The sequence below is a fragment of the Tinamus guttatus genome, unplaced genomic scaffold, assembly GCF_059628265.1.
Source record: "Tinamus guttatus ecotype Peru unplaced genomic scaffold, ASM5962826v1 Tinamus_guttatus_pri_ptg000288l, whole genome shotgun sequence".
Classification (NCBI taxonomy): domain Eukaryota; kingdom Metazoa; phylum Chordata; class Aves; order Tinamiformes; family Tinamidae; genus Tinamus; species Tinamus guttatus.
Genome location: NW_028288822.1, coordinates 4,285,675 through 4,304,455, shown reverse-complemented (window position 1 = coordinate 4,304,455; position 18,781 = coordinate 4,285,675). Strand labels below are relative to the sequence as shown.

General features: G+C 42.2%; 2 protein-coding genes across 2 annotated transcripts in view; one reads left to right on the top strand and one right to left on the bottom strand.

Annotated features, from left to right (window-relative positions):
* The first annotated feature begins 42 nt into the window (after positions 1-42).
* METTL14 (methyltransferase 14, N6-adenosine-methyltransferase non-catalytic subunit) lies at positions 43-11,451 on the top strand. Its single transcript, XM_088527681.1, has 11 exons — positions 43-108; positions 473-561; positions 899-986; positions 2,085-2,165; positions 2,333-2,420; positions 3,553-3,643; positions 4,399-4,540; positions 6,204-6,296; positions 7,458-7,574; positions 9,828-10,038; positions 11,138-11,451. The coding sequence occupies exons 1-11, from the start codon at positions 43-45 to the stop codon at positions 11,449-11,451; spliced, it is 1,380 nt and encodes a 459-aa protein (XP_088383807.1).
* A 5,565-nt stretch (positions 11,452-17,016) lies between these two features.
* Positions 17,017-18,781, bottom strand: part of SEC24D (SEC24 homolog D, COPII component) — a 43,719-nt gene continuing 41,954 nt past the window's right edge. Inside the window, exons 20-22 of the mRNA XM_010225946.2 lie at positions 18,433-18,624; positions 17,854-17,943; positions 17,017-17,167 (exon numbers count right to left, since the gene is read on the bottom strand). Coding sequence (XP_010224248.2) covers positions 17,027-17,167; positions 17,854-17,943; positions 18,433-18,624 — 423 coding nt within the window. The 3' untranslated portion in view covers positions 17,017-17,026. The remainder of the gene's footprint in view (positions 17,168-17,853; positions 17,944-18,432; positions 18,625-18,781) is intronic.

Below are 18,781 nucleotides of genomic sequence, written 5' to 3'. Positions count from 1 at the left end.
GCGGCGGAAGTGACGCGCGGCGCGGGCGCGGGGCGGCGGGCCATGAACAGCCGCCTGCAGGAGATCCGCGAGCGGCAGAAGCTGCGGCGGCAGCTCCTGGCGCAGCAGGCACGGGCACGGGCACGGGCACGGGCACGGGCACGGGCACGGGCACGGGCACGGCCGGGCCCGCTCTCATCCCGGGGCGGGAGGCGGCAGGCGGCAGGCGCGCGCGCTGGCCCGTTAACGGCCTCGGCGCGGCCGTTGGCGGGGGGGAGGGCGGGGCGCGGCTGTTGGCCGTCCAGGGGACCCCGAGGTCGCCGCCGGCAGGTGCGGGCGGTTTGTGCGCGACGCGGGCGGGAGGCGGCGGCTGCGGGGCCGCAGCAGCGCCGCCCTTCCCGTGGGGAAGCGATGCTCTGGGGTTCGGGTTGCCGTTGGTTTTGCGCTTAAGGAGTGGTGGTCTCGGTTGGAATTTACTTCGCTTTGCCTTCAGCTAGGAGCTGAGAACGCGGACAGTATCGGTGCTGTGCTGAACAGCAAAGATGACCAGCGGGAAATTGCTGAAACAAGAGAAACGTGCAGGTCTGTATGGGCATGTGCCTTCTGATAGAAGTTTGTGTTTATTACTAGTTAAAAAACCTTAAAAAGAGGAAGATCATTTGTTTGCTTTTTTCAAAGTAATATTGTGCTGTTTGTGTTGAAAACATGCTATGTGGTAAAAGGAAATGTTTTAGTTGATCCGATCTGAACTTAAGACGAGAGGGATTTTGTCAGCAACTTGTAAGAACAGTTTGGAAATATGAGGTTTGGAAATCAAGGCCAGCTTTTGTTTCCTTTGTTAAAAAAAAAATTGGAAACTTATGAAGCATTGTGCAGAAAGAAACTGCTTTTTACTAGATTTTTTTTTCTGTGTTTACAGGGCTGCTTATGATACATCTGCACCAAATGCAAAACGCAAATATCCAGATGAGGGAGAAGCTGATGAAGAAGACCTTGAAGAATATAAGGTAAGAAAAAAATGGAAGGTGTTTGTGACCGTTTCTCCTAGTGCGCATTTGCCACCAAGGGATGTACTTTAAAGCATCTGGATTAGGAAAAAAATACACCCATATACACACACACCTGTATGTGACATACACATACATGTATACATATGTGGATAGTTTAAATTCCTCTTTGATGTCTTCCTCTGCAAAAATCTGAGAGAGCTGGAGTGGACTTCTGGTGACTGTCTTTGGATGTGGCTTAGGTGCCTGAATTCAGTGTTCACCAGAACCCAGTATTTGTAAGCCTGATTTAGCTGCAGTTCATTGAAGAAAGTACATTAAAAGCACCAGGCCCCAAAGGGCAGGCTGGTGTGTGCCTTTACTGCTTCTCTTCCGGGGGATGAAGTGGTAAAGTGTCTACGTGCTTGGGAACACAAAAAATGTGTTGGCGGAGGTTTCTTCTTATCAGAAGAAAACTGTGGATTTGGAAAGCTGCAGGCTGAGGAATGGCAAAGCTTAGCTGACCTTCCAATTTCCCCATTAAGTGCAAGGATGCACTTTAGCTGTCAAAGCATGTGACTCCTGTCATCAATAGGTTCTCCATTAAGTTGGAGCTTACCCCAAGTCATTACAGGGTAATGACTTAGAAGTGGCCAAGCTCTTATTGTATTGTTGTATGTATTGTATTAACTTCATACATATATATATATGATTTATATCAAATTTATTTTATATACATATATATATATATAAATATATAAAAATATATTCAGTATAAATCTTGGATCAGCTTCAAACAAGCAGGTGAATGACGAAACTTGAAACCCACAAGTGGAGCAGCTGTAATAGAGCTATCAGCTGCTTTCTGTAGATACTACTGATTCCCTGTTGGCTAAGAGGTAAGAACCTTTTTTAGAAAGATGCACTCCATTTAGTGTTTATGTAATCTTTTCATTAGGAATTTGAGCCTGTTTAAGTTTAGGCTTGTAATATGAACTGGTTACAAAACCTGGCCTGTCTATGTTCATAGACAGCTCATTTTTTCATTAAGAAACAGAGTAATAGTGAGAAGAGAAAGAACATGATCCTACCACCTATAAAATCTGCTTTATTCCCAAGGATGAGGTAGAACTGCAGCAGGATGAAGAGAACCTACCATATGAAGAGGAGATTTACAAAGATTCAAGTACTTTTCTTAAGGTAAGCTATTCCTGCAATGCAAAGACTTTTTTTGCGGGGGAGAGGGGGGGGATGTTGCTTATAAAAGGCGTCTTGTGGAGGGAGGGGGAATCAGACTAACCCAAATGAGGCATATGTGTGTCCAGATATTCTACCTTTGCTGTCACTCGAGTCCTCTTGTTCTCTAGGGCACTCAAAGCTTAAATCCCCACAATGATTACTGCCAGCACTTTGTGGATACAGGACACAGACCCCAGAACTTCATCAGAGATGTGGGTATGTCATAGTAATTGATTGAAGGTATCTTATTTTATGCAATTGCACTGTTGTTCTTCCCCTGTGTACTTCCTCACACTAACTGGAGGGTGTAGATATGCACTGTCTCATGCAGGTACATTATGGAGTTTTGTCTCTGTGTGCAGAGCCTGTGAAAGAAATAATGATGTGGGAATGAATCTGCCTGAAGCAGTTAGTGTAGCCTGCTATTAGAGATGAGGTAGATGAAGCTGCATACTGGCTAGCTAAATGTTAAGTGTATGTGGAGATCAAAAACTAGGTGCTCGTGTGTATTTGAGTAGATATTAAGAATCTGGCTTGCACCAGAACAGGTTAAAATTACGAACCGAAATAAAAATTTGGTAACATTAGCCATAGTGAACTGGGTGGAGGCAGGAGGCTTTTGAAAACTATGGATCCAAAAAGAAAAAGAAAAAGAAATGCTTTGAAGAGTTCTTACAAGAATGAAAGGAGACTCCGGACTGTTGGGAGGAGCAGGTCGAGGGAGGGGATCCTGCCCCTCTGCTCAGCTCTGGTGAGGCCGCACCTGGAGTATTGGGTGCAGTTCTGGACTCACCAGTACAAGAAGGACACGGAGCTTCTAGAGAGGGTCCAGCGGAGTGCCACAAAGATGATTAAGGGACTGAAGCATTTGTTGTATAAGGAAAGACTAAGACTAGTCTGGAGAAGAGAAGGCTGAGAGGAGATCAACATGTTCAAGTACCTGAGGGGTGATTGTAGGGAGGATGAGGCCAAGCTCTTCTCCGTGGTGGCCAGTGATGGGACAAGGGGTAACACGTGCAAGTTGAAACACAGAAAGTTCCATCTCCATATGAGGAAGAACTTCTTTCCTGTGAGGGTGACAGAACCCTGGAACAGGCTGCCCAGAGAGGCCGTGGAGTCTCCTTCTCTGGAAATCTTCAAACCCTGCCTGGGTGCCAGCCTGTGCCACATGCTGTAGGTGCAGGGGGGTTGCACTAGATGTTCTCTAGAAGCCCTTTCCAACCTTAATCATTCTGTGATTCTAAGACTGAGTATTATCATTTGGACCTATTCAAGATGCTGAAGAATGCATATCTGATACAGACTCACTCTCTAAGTAGTTATTAACTTCATGTTTTCTTCTCCTTAGGCTTAGCAGATAGGTTTGAAGAATATCCAAAACTTAGAGAGCTCATCAGACTGAAGGATGAACTGATATCTAAATCTAACACTCCTCCCATGTAAGTGGAAATGCCTTTGTCCTCCAGATCGGTTTGTAATTAGCTGTTAGCTTTGCGTATCTTTTCATCTTTAGCACCTGTTCAGAATTTACATTTTCTATTTCTGCTTGTATATACAAATCAAGTAATTGAACCTTCAGAAGAATCAAATCTATTTGTTTTGGCTAGCTTAACATAGATGTTTAATATAGTGTACAAACTAGATTCTTTGCAGTGTATGGTTATTTATATGGTGTGAAGCTTTGGTTTTTAAGACAGAGCTGTTGGCTGACTGAGCTACAAGCTTTGTTCTGGGAATCAAAAGAAATGTGCCACATGATCATGAGTCTTTTGACATCCTGCGGTTTACAATAACAAGCCCCTGAAAAGTCTCTTAATATAACCTGGAATTGTTCTCGCAAAAAGCATCTTGTATAATGTTCAGCTGTCATTTTAGCATCCATTAGCTCAATGTTACTTTTTAGTTTAAGGCTGAAAGAACAGTTGAGGCTAAAGTAATGTGTCCTCTTACTCTAATTTTCTGTGGAATGTTATGTGCAATATAAGCATGTGGCATGTTACTGAATCTAATATACTGTAGTTTTAATCTGTACCCAGAGAAATATTATTATTTTGTAATAATCACATGAAAACCCTGAAGAAAATTGTGTGAAAAACTGAGGTATAAACTGCAAAACTCAGCTTGCTATTTTCAAGTTAATTGTATAGGCGCCTTTTTTTTTTTTTTAAAAGCTACTTATCTTTTGTTTAAAAAGGTACTTACAGGCAGACTTGGAAGCTTTTGATATTAGAGAACTGAAGTCCAAATTTGATGTGATTCTTTTGGAACCACCATTGGAAGAATACTATCGAGAGACTGGCATTACTGCCAATGAGAAATGCTGGACCTGGGATGATGTAAGTCATGTAATTTTTCTCTTATTGTGAAAAAATTCATAGATGTACAACTAGCTCAAGGACTTAATTCAGTAGCAAAATATTTCATAGGAAGTGTTTGAAGAAAAAGTGGATTATATAAAAACAAAACTCTTGCAGACATATTTTTATATTGTAGACTTTTATCTCTCAGACTTATATTTTGTGCCTGCACCATTCGTGGTGAGAGTAATTTTTTTGTTTGTTTTTAAGTTTTAATGAATTAAGGTATACCCTTTTGCTCTCCCTGAGCCTGACTGGCTAGTTAAATAAGGCAGGGTGTTAAATGACAGGATGAAAACCTACTACTAATCCAAGTTCTGTGGGTTTTTTTTTTGGTTTGGCTTTTGGAATATTCATTGCATTTTTTTTGACTTCTTCACGTTTTTTCGGAGGCTTCCAAGAGCCTTTCTAATTTATTAGCCTTTCTAATATGTGATTTCTAGATAGAAGAGCTTTTGTTAGAGACCATATCTGATCTGTATGCAGGATGATATCTGCCTTAGCAGCTACATTATAATAAAAGGAGTGAATCGTTGGACTGAAGCAGTAGGTGCAGAAACTTACCTCATCTCTGCTCTATGCAGTTGAGGACAGGGGTACTTTAGTTTGTCCCCTTGGCTGAAACTTGCAGGTACATAGCTCCAGAAGGGGCTGAGCTCAAGAAAAGTATCATGAGAAAAAGGAAACTTATTCTGTTTTAAAGAATAATTTTGAAAACAAAACATTCGTGTCTGTGATAAGAAATTAGGTAACCTACCTGTAAGAGATAGACAGGAATCTGTAGGTAATTTTTCTATTAGTCACATTGTGTTACCTCAAGCCAAAGCAGCACTTGTCAGTGTTGTCTGGAGGATGAGAAAAATGGGGGGGAGTCCTTAGTGGAAAGTTGGGAGGTGTTTGAATCAGGAGTCTTCAGCCTCAGTGTTCTATATCCTCTTAGAATGGCTTCTGCTGCATTTTTTTTCTTCACAGTGGCACTGAATGAAGCTTGATTGGGTGTGTTAACAAGTTACAGATGAATCTCTTTAACTTGTAATGAGTAACAGATGCTTTGCATCGGAAGTTATTGTGCCCTGAACGCTACTCATTTGTCATAGTTGAAGCACTCTCTTAATATGTTCTTAATTTTTTTTTCCCCCAAGAGAAAATGGAAAGACTTTTCCTATACAGTAATGGTAATTATAGTGATGGTTTGTATGTGCATCTTCTCCAACTTCAGATAAATAACCTCAGAGTGAAAAAGAAAGAGGATGTTATTACTTCATTACAATTTTTTGTTATTACTCAGGAAATAACAAAATGAAGCACATCTTTACAGAAAAATAAGGATGCAGCATATATCTGTCTTTAAGTCTAGAATATTCTAAAGAGAGGCACTGTATGAATGATCAAGTTCGTTATCAACCATGCTGAAAGCGTGCTTAGGTATTGATGAGAACCTTTACAATATGCTTGCTGGTGCACAGATTTGAAGCTATGATTTTGAGGAGAGTGGTATCTAGGCTTGCATCTGTAATAAATGTGCTTCTGGAAGGTTCCTGTGATAACATCTTGGTATTTGCTTGGTGCTCTTCCTGATATAATTTGTGATTATGTTACATAAAGCAAATATTTAATTTGGAAACACTTTTATTTTTTATAGATCATGAAACTAGAAATTGAAGAGATTGCAGCCCCAAGGTCGTTTGTATTTCTGTGGTGCGGCTCAGGAGAGGGTCTAGACCTTGGCAGAGTGGTAAGATGATGTTTTAATTTAATTAATCGGGGACAGGCTAAAGCGTTTATTTTTATCATTGACTTTCTCTGCATAGAATTCTCCATTCATGCTGAGAGACTGTGCTAGAGACTATGTAATTTCAGTGAGTCTAATCTGGCATTTACTATTTAAGATAGAGTTATTTTCTAGATGGGCTGCTGTGGCTGTTTGAGGAAGTATTGCTCTGTAGTGTCTGGAAACTTGTACTGCTGACTTATTGTCCTGTATGCGGGTTGCTGTAAGGAATCAAGGGCCACATTTAGTGCGATTCCATCACTTTTTTTTTTTTTTTTTCCGCCCTTAATGGATGTCTTAATAGTTTTATCCAGAAACTGTCATCTGAATAGGAAGGTGCTGCTGTTTTATAGTGTGATAAAATTGTGTTTCGTTGCATTAAGCGATCTTGGAGTTCTAAAATAATGTGCTGTATACTGTGGAAGGGCTGTTTGTGTTGGGAGCACTGAAATAAGAATGTCCAACATAACAAGAGCCTGCTGGAACATTTGTTTCTTCGCTTGCTTCAGTGCCTCCTATGAAAATAGCAAGATGCCATTCATTACAGGATGACATATGGTTGCCAATGCGTTCGCTTTATCATCTGCTTCTTATTTTGAGGTTGTTCTGATTTTGTCATGGACATAGCTGGACAGTTCTTGGAAAACAAGAGAATTGATCATGAATGGCAATGTAAGATGCCACTAGCAGAAATTAAGAATTAAAAACTAGTCATATGAGTTCTAAACAAAGCTGAGGAAAGCCACAAAATGATTGCACAGGCTTTTGGTCCTTTATCAGCTCTTTTTTATGGTTTCACTTTTCTGTGAAACTCTACCAGAGTGCAGGTGCTAATGGAGATGAGACCAAGACATCTGGTGATTACATTGGTTAGACTGACTCTGATAAAATTTTAATTTCTGTAGGGGAATCTATGTCATTTTTTTATGCATTAAAAAAAAATTAAAAGCTTAAGTTTGACAAATGATTGCACAGGCATGCTTATAAACTTACATTTCATATATCTGACAGGTTCATGCTTTATGTTTTATTAGAAGTTTTAAAACAAGTATTTTGCTGTTCAGTTTAGGTTTTTATTTTCTGGTATATTACAGACTTTATTTTTGTCTGTCCATAATATTTTAGTGTCTACGCAAATGGGGTTACAGAAGATGTGAGGACATTTGTTGGATTAAAACCAATAAAAACAATCCTGGAAAGACAAAGACTCTAGACCCTAAGGCTGTTTTCCAAAGGACCAAGGTAAAGGTTTGGCTTGATTTCTATCCTCCTCTCCCCCATCCCTTTCTGCTAATTAAACACCAGCTGTTTCACTGCGCCTGCTTTCAGTAAAACAGACATCTCAAAAGTTCTCTTCTGCAACGTGTGTTACATGGAGAGAGGATAGAGGACTGACTTCTGTCCCCTTCTTGCTTTACTCATTTGATGCAGTGTAGCAGTATCATCTACATTTAGCACTGCTGGATATTCCAGTCTGCCAAACGTGCTCCTCATTTAAGCCTCGCTGACATGCAGAGAGCTGAAAAGGGGTTGCAGGTTGCTGAAGTGTGTGTGTGTCAGGGGGAAATCCTGAGCATAATAATGGAAACAGAATAGAAAATGTTACTTTATGTTGCAATGTTTTAGACTTCCTGATTGTTTTGGTTTAGGGGGAATAGTAAATAAGCAGTTAGCCTACTAGCAATACCTCTTTTATAGCATACAAGCCTTTTTCCTGATGAAGGTGTCAGCTTTTTAGTGTAGGAATGCCTCCTGATTGAAACTAAGCTTGGAATTAGAATTTGACTACACTTGATGTAAAAATAAATCTTAAAACTGTTGATTAGGAGTTGACATAATTAAAAAAAAAAAACCCAGATGATTGGCTATTGGTTTTGAATACAGGTGTGCAGGTATTTGCACAGACCTCAAACCGGCTGGAAGGCTGTTAGGGACAGCAGGTCAGTGAGTGTCGCCGTCTTTCTGAAAATGACTCTCGCGCACAAGTGACAGAAACAGCTTGGTTTAAATTAAGCAGTTTCTTAGGGATGTGTTTTAGAGGAAACGTGTACTGAAGGAGGTACCGTGAGAGAAGAGTATTCTGATTTACAGGGCGTAAGGTATGTTATTCATGATCCTGGAGGAAAGAAGTAGAGTGGAATAATAAAGAATTGTTTGGGGCATATGTGGATGCAACTCTGGCAATTAGACCAAATGCAAAGAGTTGGCTGATAGTAATTCAGACTGTTGTGAATCTCAGGACTCATTGCACATTCATGAATTGTTTGTTGGGTATGTGATGAGTGCTATATGTCTTAGGCTCTGCCTTCAGTTTGCCAGTTTTTACAAGGTTACACTTCCCTTCAAGATACTAGGAATCATTCTTTGATTTGCATTCACTTTAATCCAAAGGTGTTTTCTTGTTTGTTTTGAAAGTTTGTTGCATTTGTTATGAATCTAAATATGTGTGCAGCTTGAGAAGGTGATTAAAGCTTTAGTATAGGAGAGTTTGGGGGGACTTAGTAGATTTTACCTGATGAGTAATGTCCTTAGCAGTATTCTCTGTTTTATTTAGTTACAGGGTTCTCAGATCTTCAATTTAACAGTTGATCAGCTGCATATATTTGATAGGTCACTATTTTTGCCTTTTATATTTATTCACTAACTTTCAAAGCCTATGCCAAAAATCTGGAGATGATCATATACTTATCTGCAAATTTCTTTGAGCCATCTGGTGATGCTTAGTAAATCAGTGTTTTATGACCTAAGGAAAATTGCTCATTTGAGCATAGTATTCCCAGAAACAGAACTCTGAACTCAATCTGTAGGGCCCTCATTTTATTCTGTACCCATTATGGTGATTCTTCATTCACAGATACACATTAGTCACTTCCACTGCTCTGTAATGTCCTAGAGGAAAGAGGCGCATACTGCACTTAGCACTGGCAGAATTGGTGCAGAGTGTACTGATACCTTGAGAGAGATTTTACTGCTTTGGATGCTCTTGTATTTCCTAGAAAGGAATTTGGAGGTGAAGGCTACTTTCGTACAAGAGGTACGATATGAGAAAATGCATGTATTAATATACATGTATTAATAGTTTTTCTTGCTTTCACTGACAGGCTATTTTATAATAAAGCTATGACGAGAATGTTGATACTCTGCCTATTGCCTTACACTCTGTCTTTTCCTGTGATGCATTCTCAGACTCTTTCTAACTTAAGCTTCTGTAACTTCATAGTAACTGGAAGAAGTCCAAATATCTTATTTCTGTCTCTAAATAATTTTTGGAGCTTAGAGCTTTGAAGTGGAGGTCAGCAAATCAGGTAACTTGAAGTACTGTCTCTTCCCTCTGTTTCTGGAAGGTTGTCTTGGTGGCTTCAGCTTGTCCAAAATTTAGACTGTTATCCGTTTAAGAGCAGGTTTTAGTCTACCTAGAATTTTCCTTCCTCTCCATAGTGCGTGAAGCTGCGATGAGCCACGTTACAGCTGCTGTTGTGTGTGTTGTGCCCGCAGGAGCACTGCCTCATGGGCATCAAGGGAACTGTGCGTCGCAGCACAGATGGGGACTTCATCCACGCGAATGTTGACATTGACCTCATCATCACAGAAGAGCCTGAAATCGGCAACATAGAAAAACCTGTGGAGATTTTTCACATCATTGAGCATTTCTGCCTCGGGCGACGGCGTCTTCATCTTTTCGGGAGGGACAGCACAATCCGACCAGGTAGCTGTTCCCTTTATTTTGTCTGAGTTAAATTTAGCTTGTTTTACTAACCCTGAGGCCACTTGATGGATTCCAAAGGAAGCTGAGACAAAACTGCTTTTAATCCTAATGTATGACTCTCCTGTTTGCGCTAGCTGATCTTAAGTTCAGAGGTCACAGTAAAGTACTTTCAGCAAGTTTTTTGGATAAGGAGTTGCATGGGATGGAGTGTCTTTCCTGATGGCTTGTCTGTGGTGGAGATCTGATAGGAAGAGAGAAAAGGTACTGGACAGAGAGGTTTCCCAGGTTTCCCTGTCCTCTCCCTCTCTCAGTCTGGCCCACGTCCAGCAGCACAGGAGGAATGGCCTCCCTGGACAGTTCTCCCAATGCCAGGACAGCATCGAAGTAACTTCTGCCAGTTAATGCCCTGTCCCCCATGACCGATAGAACAATGATCTTTGTGTGTGTGTTTGTGGTTTTTTTTTTTTTTTTTTTTCCCTCAACAAAAAGTCCCCATCTTGGGATGAATTGTCAGCCTAACAGCCTAAGTTGCAGGAGCTGTTGCTAATTGTGTGTTTACAGAGCAGTTCTGATTGTGTGTTACAATTATGGTTATAATTTCTGCTATTATTACTTTAGCAGAAGTCCCAAATCCCATTTACTACTGCCTACTGTTAAGCTTTATTTTCTAAATATTAATTTTTAGAGGTGAATAATTGCTTAAACAGTAAGACATCCAGGCTTCTTTATCTCTAGTTGAAGGTAAATCCTGGAATTGCTCAGTAATTCAGTGGAATAATGAAAGGCATGGTCTTGTCTTTTTAAGGTCTAATCCCATGTGTGACCTTTCTACTAAACTCTTATTTTTGGGCATAATGCACTAAACTCTACAGTAGTTTTGAAAATCGAAATATCTTTATCATACACAAGATAAAATAGCAGAATTCTGTGCTGGCTGTAGGGTTCACACGAGCATCTGGTGAAGAGCTTTCCGGAGAGATGCTGCAGGTCAGGCAGTAAATGGGAGGGATATTCTCACTGCCTCTGTCCGCTTCCTAGGAAAGGGGCAGTAACGGCCTCGTGGCCTGGCTTTTGATGACTGTGGTTTTTTATTCTTCAGGCTGGCTGACTGTAGGACCCACCCTCACGAACAGCAACTTCAATGCAGAAACCTACGCCTCGTACTTTGCCGCTCCCAACTCCCACCTCACTGGCTGCACGGAGGAGATCGAGAGACTGCGGCCCAAGTCACCGCCGCCCAAGTCCAAGTCTGACCGGGGCGGTGGGGCCCCCCGGGGCGGCGGCAGGGGGGGGACGGCCGCAGGCCGGGGAGAAAGGGGCCGGGAGAGGAACAGAACTAACTTCCGGGGTGAGCGGGGTGGCTTCCGAGGGGGGCGCGGAGGGACCCACAGGGGCGGCTTCCCCACGCGCTGATGATGGTTAAGGAATTGCTTCCTCCTGCTCCCGTGCTTCATCTCTGACCCTGGTCTTAGTCTTGTTCATTCTGGGGACTCAAGCTAGATGACTTTGAACGTTATTTTTGGTGCAAGCAGTTCCAAATGTCCTGCCTTCCTGAGACTGGCCCAACGCAGCCCCTCGCCAGCAGGCAGGATCCTGCGCCCGGCTCGGCCTCCCGGCAGCTTCCGTTTGGCAAAACGGAGTGAGCCGTCTCCTCAGGCGGGGGGTAGGATGGAAGTGAAGATACTTGCTCCTCCCCTCTGAAACTTGCAAGCCGTGGGCTTTTTTAACTGTAGGTTTTTCCAAATGTGGATGGCTTTTCCTTCTTTATAGGCCCAGGTATGGACTGACTTGAGTTAGTATGACCTAATGGGCACAAAATGCAGTTGGGAGTTGCATGGCAATAGCAGTGTGTCTACAGTGACACTTATTTTACCTTCTCTTAAACTAAGAAGCTAATTGAATAAATTGAATTCTATTTTTTTCTTTATCTGGCCTAAATTTTCTGAATCATCCAGGATTCAGAACAGGGACACAAATCTTTATTTTTTCCTCCTCTGGCCTTTCCTTTGTGGTGTGTATGCCCTCACTTCTCACGTTCATAGTGGGGAGAGTGAATATTCTTGCCCAGTCACATGTGCTTCATGGAAAGCACAATCTTGTTATGCATTTATACCTGTTCCAGATGTCTGCATAGATCTGGATTGTTTCATTAGCGGGCATTTGCATCCAGTGTTTGTTAATAACCTTGTTCTTTAGTAGGGAAAAACATTTTTATTGCAGAACAACTGCAATATAAGTAATAAAAAGACCTTTTTGGAGGCCCTGTTGGAACTGTTCGGATGTTGCCGAGGGAATGATCTCGGATGGGTGTATGGCCGGGTAGGGAGGGCGCCGGAGGCAGCTTCGCTTCGGTATGTACAGTGTTGGGTTTTATAAAATGACCTGGTTCTGCATTTGTTGGAGAATACTTGGTAGAGTGAACAAACCTGACCATGGAAGTCGTCCCCAATTCTTAGGCATGGGTTTCAGAGAATTGGCTTTTAAGTCTCATGCTCTGTGTTGGCTGAAGCCTAGTTTTTATAAACTATCTTGTAGAGAATTAAACTTGTTTATCAAAGCCAATGTTGAAATATTTTACTTAATATTTTGTGGGTTGTAGAATTACACTATAATTTCTTGTCTACTGTTATAAAAGTGCAGATGGAAACTGTTTTTGTGGTGCATGAAATCTGAGCACAGAAGAGTTTGCTTGGTCGGAACTGGTCCCCGTCACAGCCTTTGGTAGTATTTCCAGCAAGGGATCAGCAGTGAGTGAATAAAACTCGTGCCTTTGTTTCCCTTCCTGGGTCAGAGCTGTCACGCTGAGGAGTGACCTGATGCTTGCAGGATGTTTTTAATGGTACTGCTCGTTTAACTGTCGAGGAAAATTGCCTGTTTTCTCCATTTTTATCCTATTCGTGTTGTTAGTTCAGAAGTAAATACGGGAAACACTTTGAGAACAGGTACTTATTTTGGCTAATGGTAAAACATTTTTCTTTTATTTTTTTTTCTTTTTTTTTCTTCCCTCTCCTCCTCACAACTACTAGATTCCAGCTCCCTTCAAATTCCCTGCTGTAACTGCCTGGGATTTGCATCTCCTCCAGTGTTGCAGAAGTCAATGATGCTGCTTGAGACTTCAGCAAAATGAAAATGTGAAATTAATTGCATATGGTCTTGTAAATAAGCCATCCTATTTGGATGTGCAGAAGGAGTTATGTTTCTGGGTTTTCCCTTAAGGCTGAAAGAGTGTAAGGGAAATTAAAAAAAAAAAAAAAAAAAATCACTGCTAGGGAGAGTGTTAAAGGAGCCTGTCTTTGGCTGGCCAGCTCTCCTGAAGGTCGGGGAAGTGGAGTGGTCGCCAGCAAACCGCTTGCCTCGCTCATCCTACTGAGGTTACCCAGCGGGGAGTCGTGACGTTGGCTGTGGGGAAGGACCCCGGCTGGGCCTGCTCTGAAGCTGCGCTTTCCATGATGACTTGGAGCTGGTTGCCCGAGAGGTAAGAAAGAGCCAGGTGCAGGCTGGGGGTTCCTGCACGGGCCACGGGCCACTTCCTCGTGGCTGTGGAGGCGATGGAAGTGATGCTCACAGAACACTGGGTTGAGGCTATATGGATATTTAAGTCACATTAAACAATAAAACCCCTGGTTACTTTTTTAATCACTGTTGATTGGAACCATATCTGGCATGGTGTCTAGCGATGAAAAGCTTTGGATTTCATTAGTGGTTGTCAATTAGCTTCTCAGTTTTAAGACTTGAACTGGTGAGTAATGTGCTGGTTCAGCCCTTGGTTTGTCCCCGTAGCTGGAGTTTACCGGAGTGAAATGCCTCTCCTTTGGTGGCAAGCAGCGCCAAGCGGTGGGCGGCACTGGAGAGGGCTCTGCTGAGCCGAGTGGGGGGCTTTGTCACGGGACCTGCATTTGTTTCATGTCTTGATGTCATTACAGAAAAGAGTGGAAGAACCGTAAGGGAGAAGGTAGGTTAAGTAATGGATTTTACCTTGAGCAAGACATAACTTTAATTTTGTTGATTTTTTTTTTTTTCCCCCTCCTACCCCTTACCTTCAACATACTGAAGTTTAAAGAGTTTGGTTCCATTTTTAAATACTAATGCTCTTCTTTTCTGAAGAGTCATTTATTGATGAAGTAAGTGGCATGTTTTTAAATTTTCTTGACACAAGAATAAGTTGGCATCCAGTCTAGACAGCCAGGACAAATAAATCTAGGTTGAAAACCCATGAAAAATTTTATCTGGAATTGGGATTTAAATGCCACTAAGTCGAGGTATGCCTTTGGGACACTGTTCAGATGTCACAGAATGGGGGAGTAGGGACTAGAAGTATCCAGAGTGCCCTCTGGAGAAAAACGAACATTTTAAGCCTATTAAGTCTTTGTTCTGTAAGTATGGCTTTTTTTTTTTTTTAAAGGGAAAACAGTACTTCAGTAAATGAAAACCCCTAGATAATAGGGGGAATAGATAATAACACTATCACTAGATAATGACATCCACTCTTCATTTAAGCAAAACTCCTAAGAGACAGGAAGCTGCAAGTATCTGGAATCACGGGTAAGTGTCTTGTCTTTGGTTGTTGCAATTTTAAATTTTGAGAGCTTCTTTCCTCATGCCTAAAATTAGAGAGGCCTTGAGACAACCTTACAGTGGCAAAGAAAGTGCTGTGCTAGAAGGGTACACTGCTGGGGGGCTGGCAGCATGGACAGGGTGCAGAGGGGGCCCAGAGCGAGCACCTCCTGCTCGAGCAGCTCGCTGCCTTCCCACCACTGAGGGAACATGAACCTTCTGCAGCAGCTGCAAACGATATCTCCCGTGGTACAGGTCTTGTTATGTGCAAACTGCACCATCGGCGAGGCTCTTGCTTGATACGGGTAAGTGGGGTGGTGTTTTTTTTCTTTTTAAACGCTTCATCTGCCATCAACCTCCCACAGGTTGTTACAGACCATGGACCTTATTTGCCCTTCTCGAGGGTCTCTCTCTCTCTCTCTCTCTCTCCTCACTGTAATCAGGTTTGGTGCTAACAAACACAAGCGTAAATCAAACAAAGCCCGGTGATGCTGCATAAGCTTCCCTTTCCTGCAGGAGAAAGTGACCTACCCCTAGGTCACTTTCAGACCCTCACGCCCAAACCCCTAGGACTTACTACTTGGACCCACACCAAAATCTTTACGTTGTGCAGAAATTGCAATTGTTGTTGCTAACGCAACTCTGCCCTGTCTCTGGGAGCTGCAGGCGCCACAAGAGGTGCTTTCGGGGAGCTGCACGAATCCCATTCACCCCACTAGCTGCCCTGCATGCACAGCGTAGGTCCTGGAGCATTAGGTATTGGCAGCTTAAAAAGCCTGATAGCCGCTCTCTGTCCTCCACCCCCAGAAACAAAGCACTTTTAGTACATGAAGGAATAAACACTCTATCCACAACATTGGTCATGTCTTTATATTTAAAGTTGCTGGTGTCTTTTTTTACAATGTAACAATGATTGGGAATGACAACGAATACTGTACACATTAACCTTATCCTCAGAGCTAGTGTGCTGTTCTTGAGCTGCACAACTCAGTCCATGTAGCCCATGTAAGGTATCCACTTGTACAAGTCTGTAGTGATGGACAAGGCATGCAGCTGTTTCAATTAATCTGCCAAACTTACCTGCTAGTATTGATCAATACTAATCAGTGACACTGCTGCTCTTAAAAGGCACTTTTTATTATGGAGCTCAGCCTTTGCTGTTTGAGGAAGGATTTTGTCTTCAAAATGCTTATCTTTAGCATAAGTAAGTTTTTCAAGTTTAAAAAAGTTCAAATCTCATATGAAGAGACGTTGGTCATAAAGAAATGAACAGACTGAACTATGAGGTAAACAGCTCTTCCAAAGACTCTGGCTTTCTAAGTCCTACCTTAAATAGTGTCAGAGGTTGTTTTTTAAAAGCAGTGACTCTTGTAGGGAGAGTTGATCATTAGAGAAAAAGGTCACTGTAATGAAGCTCATTAAACAAGAGGCTTCCTTTTATAGCACCACAAAAAACTTTTTAATGTATCTGCCATCTTAAGGGTGACTTGTTGCTGATATCTTGAGGGGCCAAAGGTGGATCTAAATAGTGCCGTGGGAGTATTCTAGTTAGCATATGGACTAAACAAAGCCTAAGAGATGTTCAATTCTAAAAATGTAAATTAATTAAATAGCTAAATAATTACTGCCCTTAAGATAAAAGAATGGTACCATAACACTGTGACATTAATTGCAAAACCTTAGAATAAGATTTGTTTAATTGCCTTTCTACCTGTGGTCCATTATTAAATGTTCAAGTCCAGTTAGGAGCTGAGGTGGTTGGTTGAGCCTGGGCAGCTGTAGCTGTGCCAGGCTGGCCAGAGCTAGTCCTGGAGACATTCGTGTTTGTACCTTCTAGGAGAAAAGGGACTACTTCCTAATATACTTTAGGAAGGGATCCTAAAGTGTACATGAAGGCCCTTAAGTATTCAAACTGAACTGCATGCTTACTGTGAAAACAATCCAACTATATGTGTTCATTGGCCAATGCTTTGCCTTTTTTTTTTTTTTTTTTCTTCCCCATTCTATATAGATTTTGCTTTTCTTGGATATATTTTCTGGCTATCATATAATTTGTAGCTAGCAAAAGGAATAATGAAGAAGTTTTCTAAATTCTAATTTGTTATTAGAAAGTGCATACCATATGCTCTAAAGCTTTGACAGTTTGGAATTTAACAATTCAACTTGGAGAAAGAGTCAAGCTGCTCCCAAAAGATTTAATACCTGAGTGCAGAACTTCCTATTCTACAGATTAATAGGTAAGTAAACAAAATGGAGAGAGGCTGCGTGAAATGAAACTGTACAAAAAGAGCACTGGGAAGGTTGAGTAAAGGACAGCATAAGGCCGAGGTATGATGGGGCTGTTGGCTGCCCTGCAGGCACCAGTTACTGCCCCTCTTTCTTTGCAAATTAACCAAACCAAAATAAAACCACCACCGATGACACTGGAGCTTCCTTAATTGAGCAACTGGCAGATCTCTCTGTGGACACAGCACAGGAAATCCACATAAGAAGCTCCTCCATAAATATTCTTGTCTTCTACTAGGAACTGTCGGAAAAGCATCTCTGGCTGCTCCCGTTGTTTCACTATCATCAGCTGGAGAGAGAGAGAGATTTTTTTTTTTTTTTTTTAATACACCATCACTAAATAGCAGTGCTGCTTTCCTGTATCACCAGACACAAACACTACTGAGGGGCACCTCCCCCGCTGCAGTGGCTGTGACTATGTGCTAACTGGACAGTTGTATGTGCATGTGTTGTATATTTTTATGGGGGAGGGGGGTGTATGTATGTGTATATTAAAAATATGTCCTTATATCAATATAATGTACAACATGTGTATTCTATATAAATCATTGTTTTTGTACTCTACTGAACACAGACACAGGCAGTTCTCTAAGGCAGATGAGAGCAGAACCTTCCCCATTCATCTCCTGCATAACAGTTCCTAGAAACATTTAGTCTACTGCCCCTTTCCCTCCTTCCCCTCTGGCACCTAGTTGGGAGTAAGATGCAGAGCTAAAGAGCAGCCTTGGGGTTGGCTGCCTCTGAAGATCTCCCCGTTTGTGCCAGGATATCTAAATTTCTGAGCGAGAGCAGAGTATATTTGAGGTACTTGTGCTCGACCCCCCCATGTTGGAGCGCATCAGCCTGTGGCAAAACTGATGCTGCAAATGCAAACCCTTTTGCTTTGACAGAGGACACCTGCAGCTGTACAAGCCAGTGCTGGTGGGGTTTTTTGAGCAGGTAAGAGGAATGTGTTGCAGGACAGGAAGCTCTTACCTTCATGGTGTAGGGCTTTTGGCTCTGCATATGCTCCATTATTGACCTCAGTTTCTTTGAATAGGGATTGTCCAGGTCAGGCAGCCGTGTCTGTTAAATGGGAGTGTTGCAGAGCTGTTACATTCAAGTCACATCTCTTACGAATTCATACAAGGCAGGAAGTTTACCATGGATTTCCTTATGAACAGGGGAATTGTGATCTCCTTCACTAAAGCAGGTAAAGTAACTAATGGCTTTAAGCCATTTTTCAGTTTAAAATAATCACTATATTAAGATTTCTTCACAGAAATAGTTCAGGATACAGGAGCACCTCTAATTACAGCTAAGTTGGAGCAGCACACATTCAACGGGATTTTAAAAGGCTGCTACAGTAAAAATTTAAGATGTGAACGCGGTTAAGGTTTTGTTAAAGGTTCTCTCCTCTCCTTGGTCAGAGGGTAGCAGCTTGTTTAGGCTCTATGTATCATCTTTTCGTCCTTTAACACATTTTCTGCTTTTAAAGATGAATGTTGCACAGCTCCCTCCCTAGTTAGCCTGATTACTATCCTAAACTATAGCTGAGTTTTCCCTCCTACTCACGGCCTCTGTGCTGATGTGTGCGAAGGAGGGCACATTGAAGAGCCCCTGGATGAGCTCGGGGGCCACGCTGACCCCCAGCCACAGGAACATGTTGAGACCGTTGGCCAGGAAGAAGGCGCCTCCCTCAGAGAGTCGCTCCTCGGAGCAGCGCAGCGGGGCTGGCACCGTGTCGCTCTTCAGGTCCAGGCTGTGCTGCAGGGAAAAACACCTCAGAGTTGCCAACCTCATCATGCTGAGGGAAAGCCCTTTCAGTGTTGCTTCAGGACCACACAAGTACCCCATCAGGGGCTGAAGAAGCAACTGCTTTAACAGTTATTGTGGTTGTTCCTTTCCGGAAGACATTCAGCTT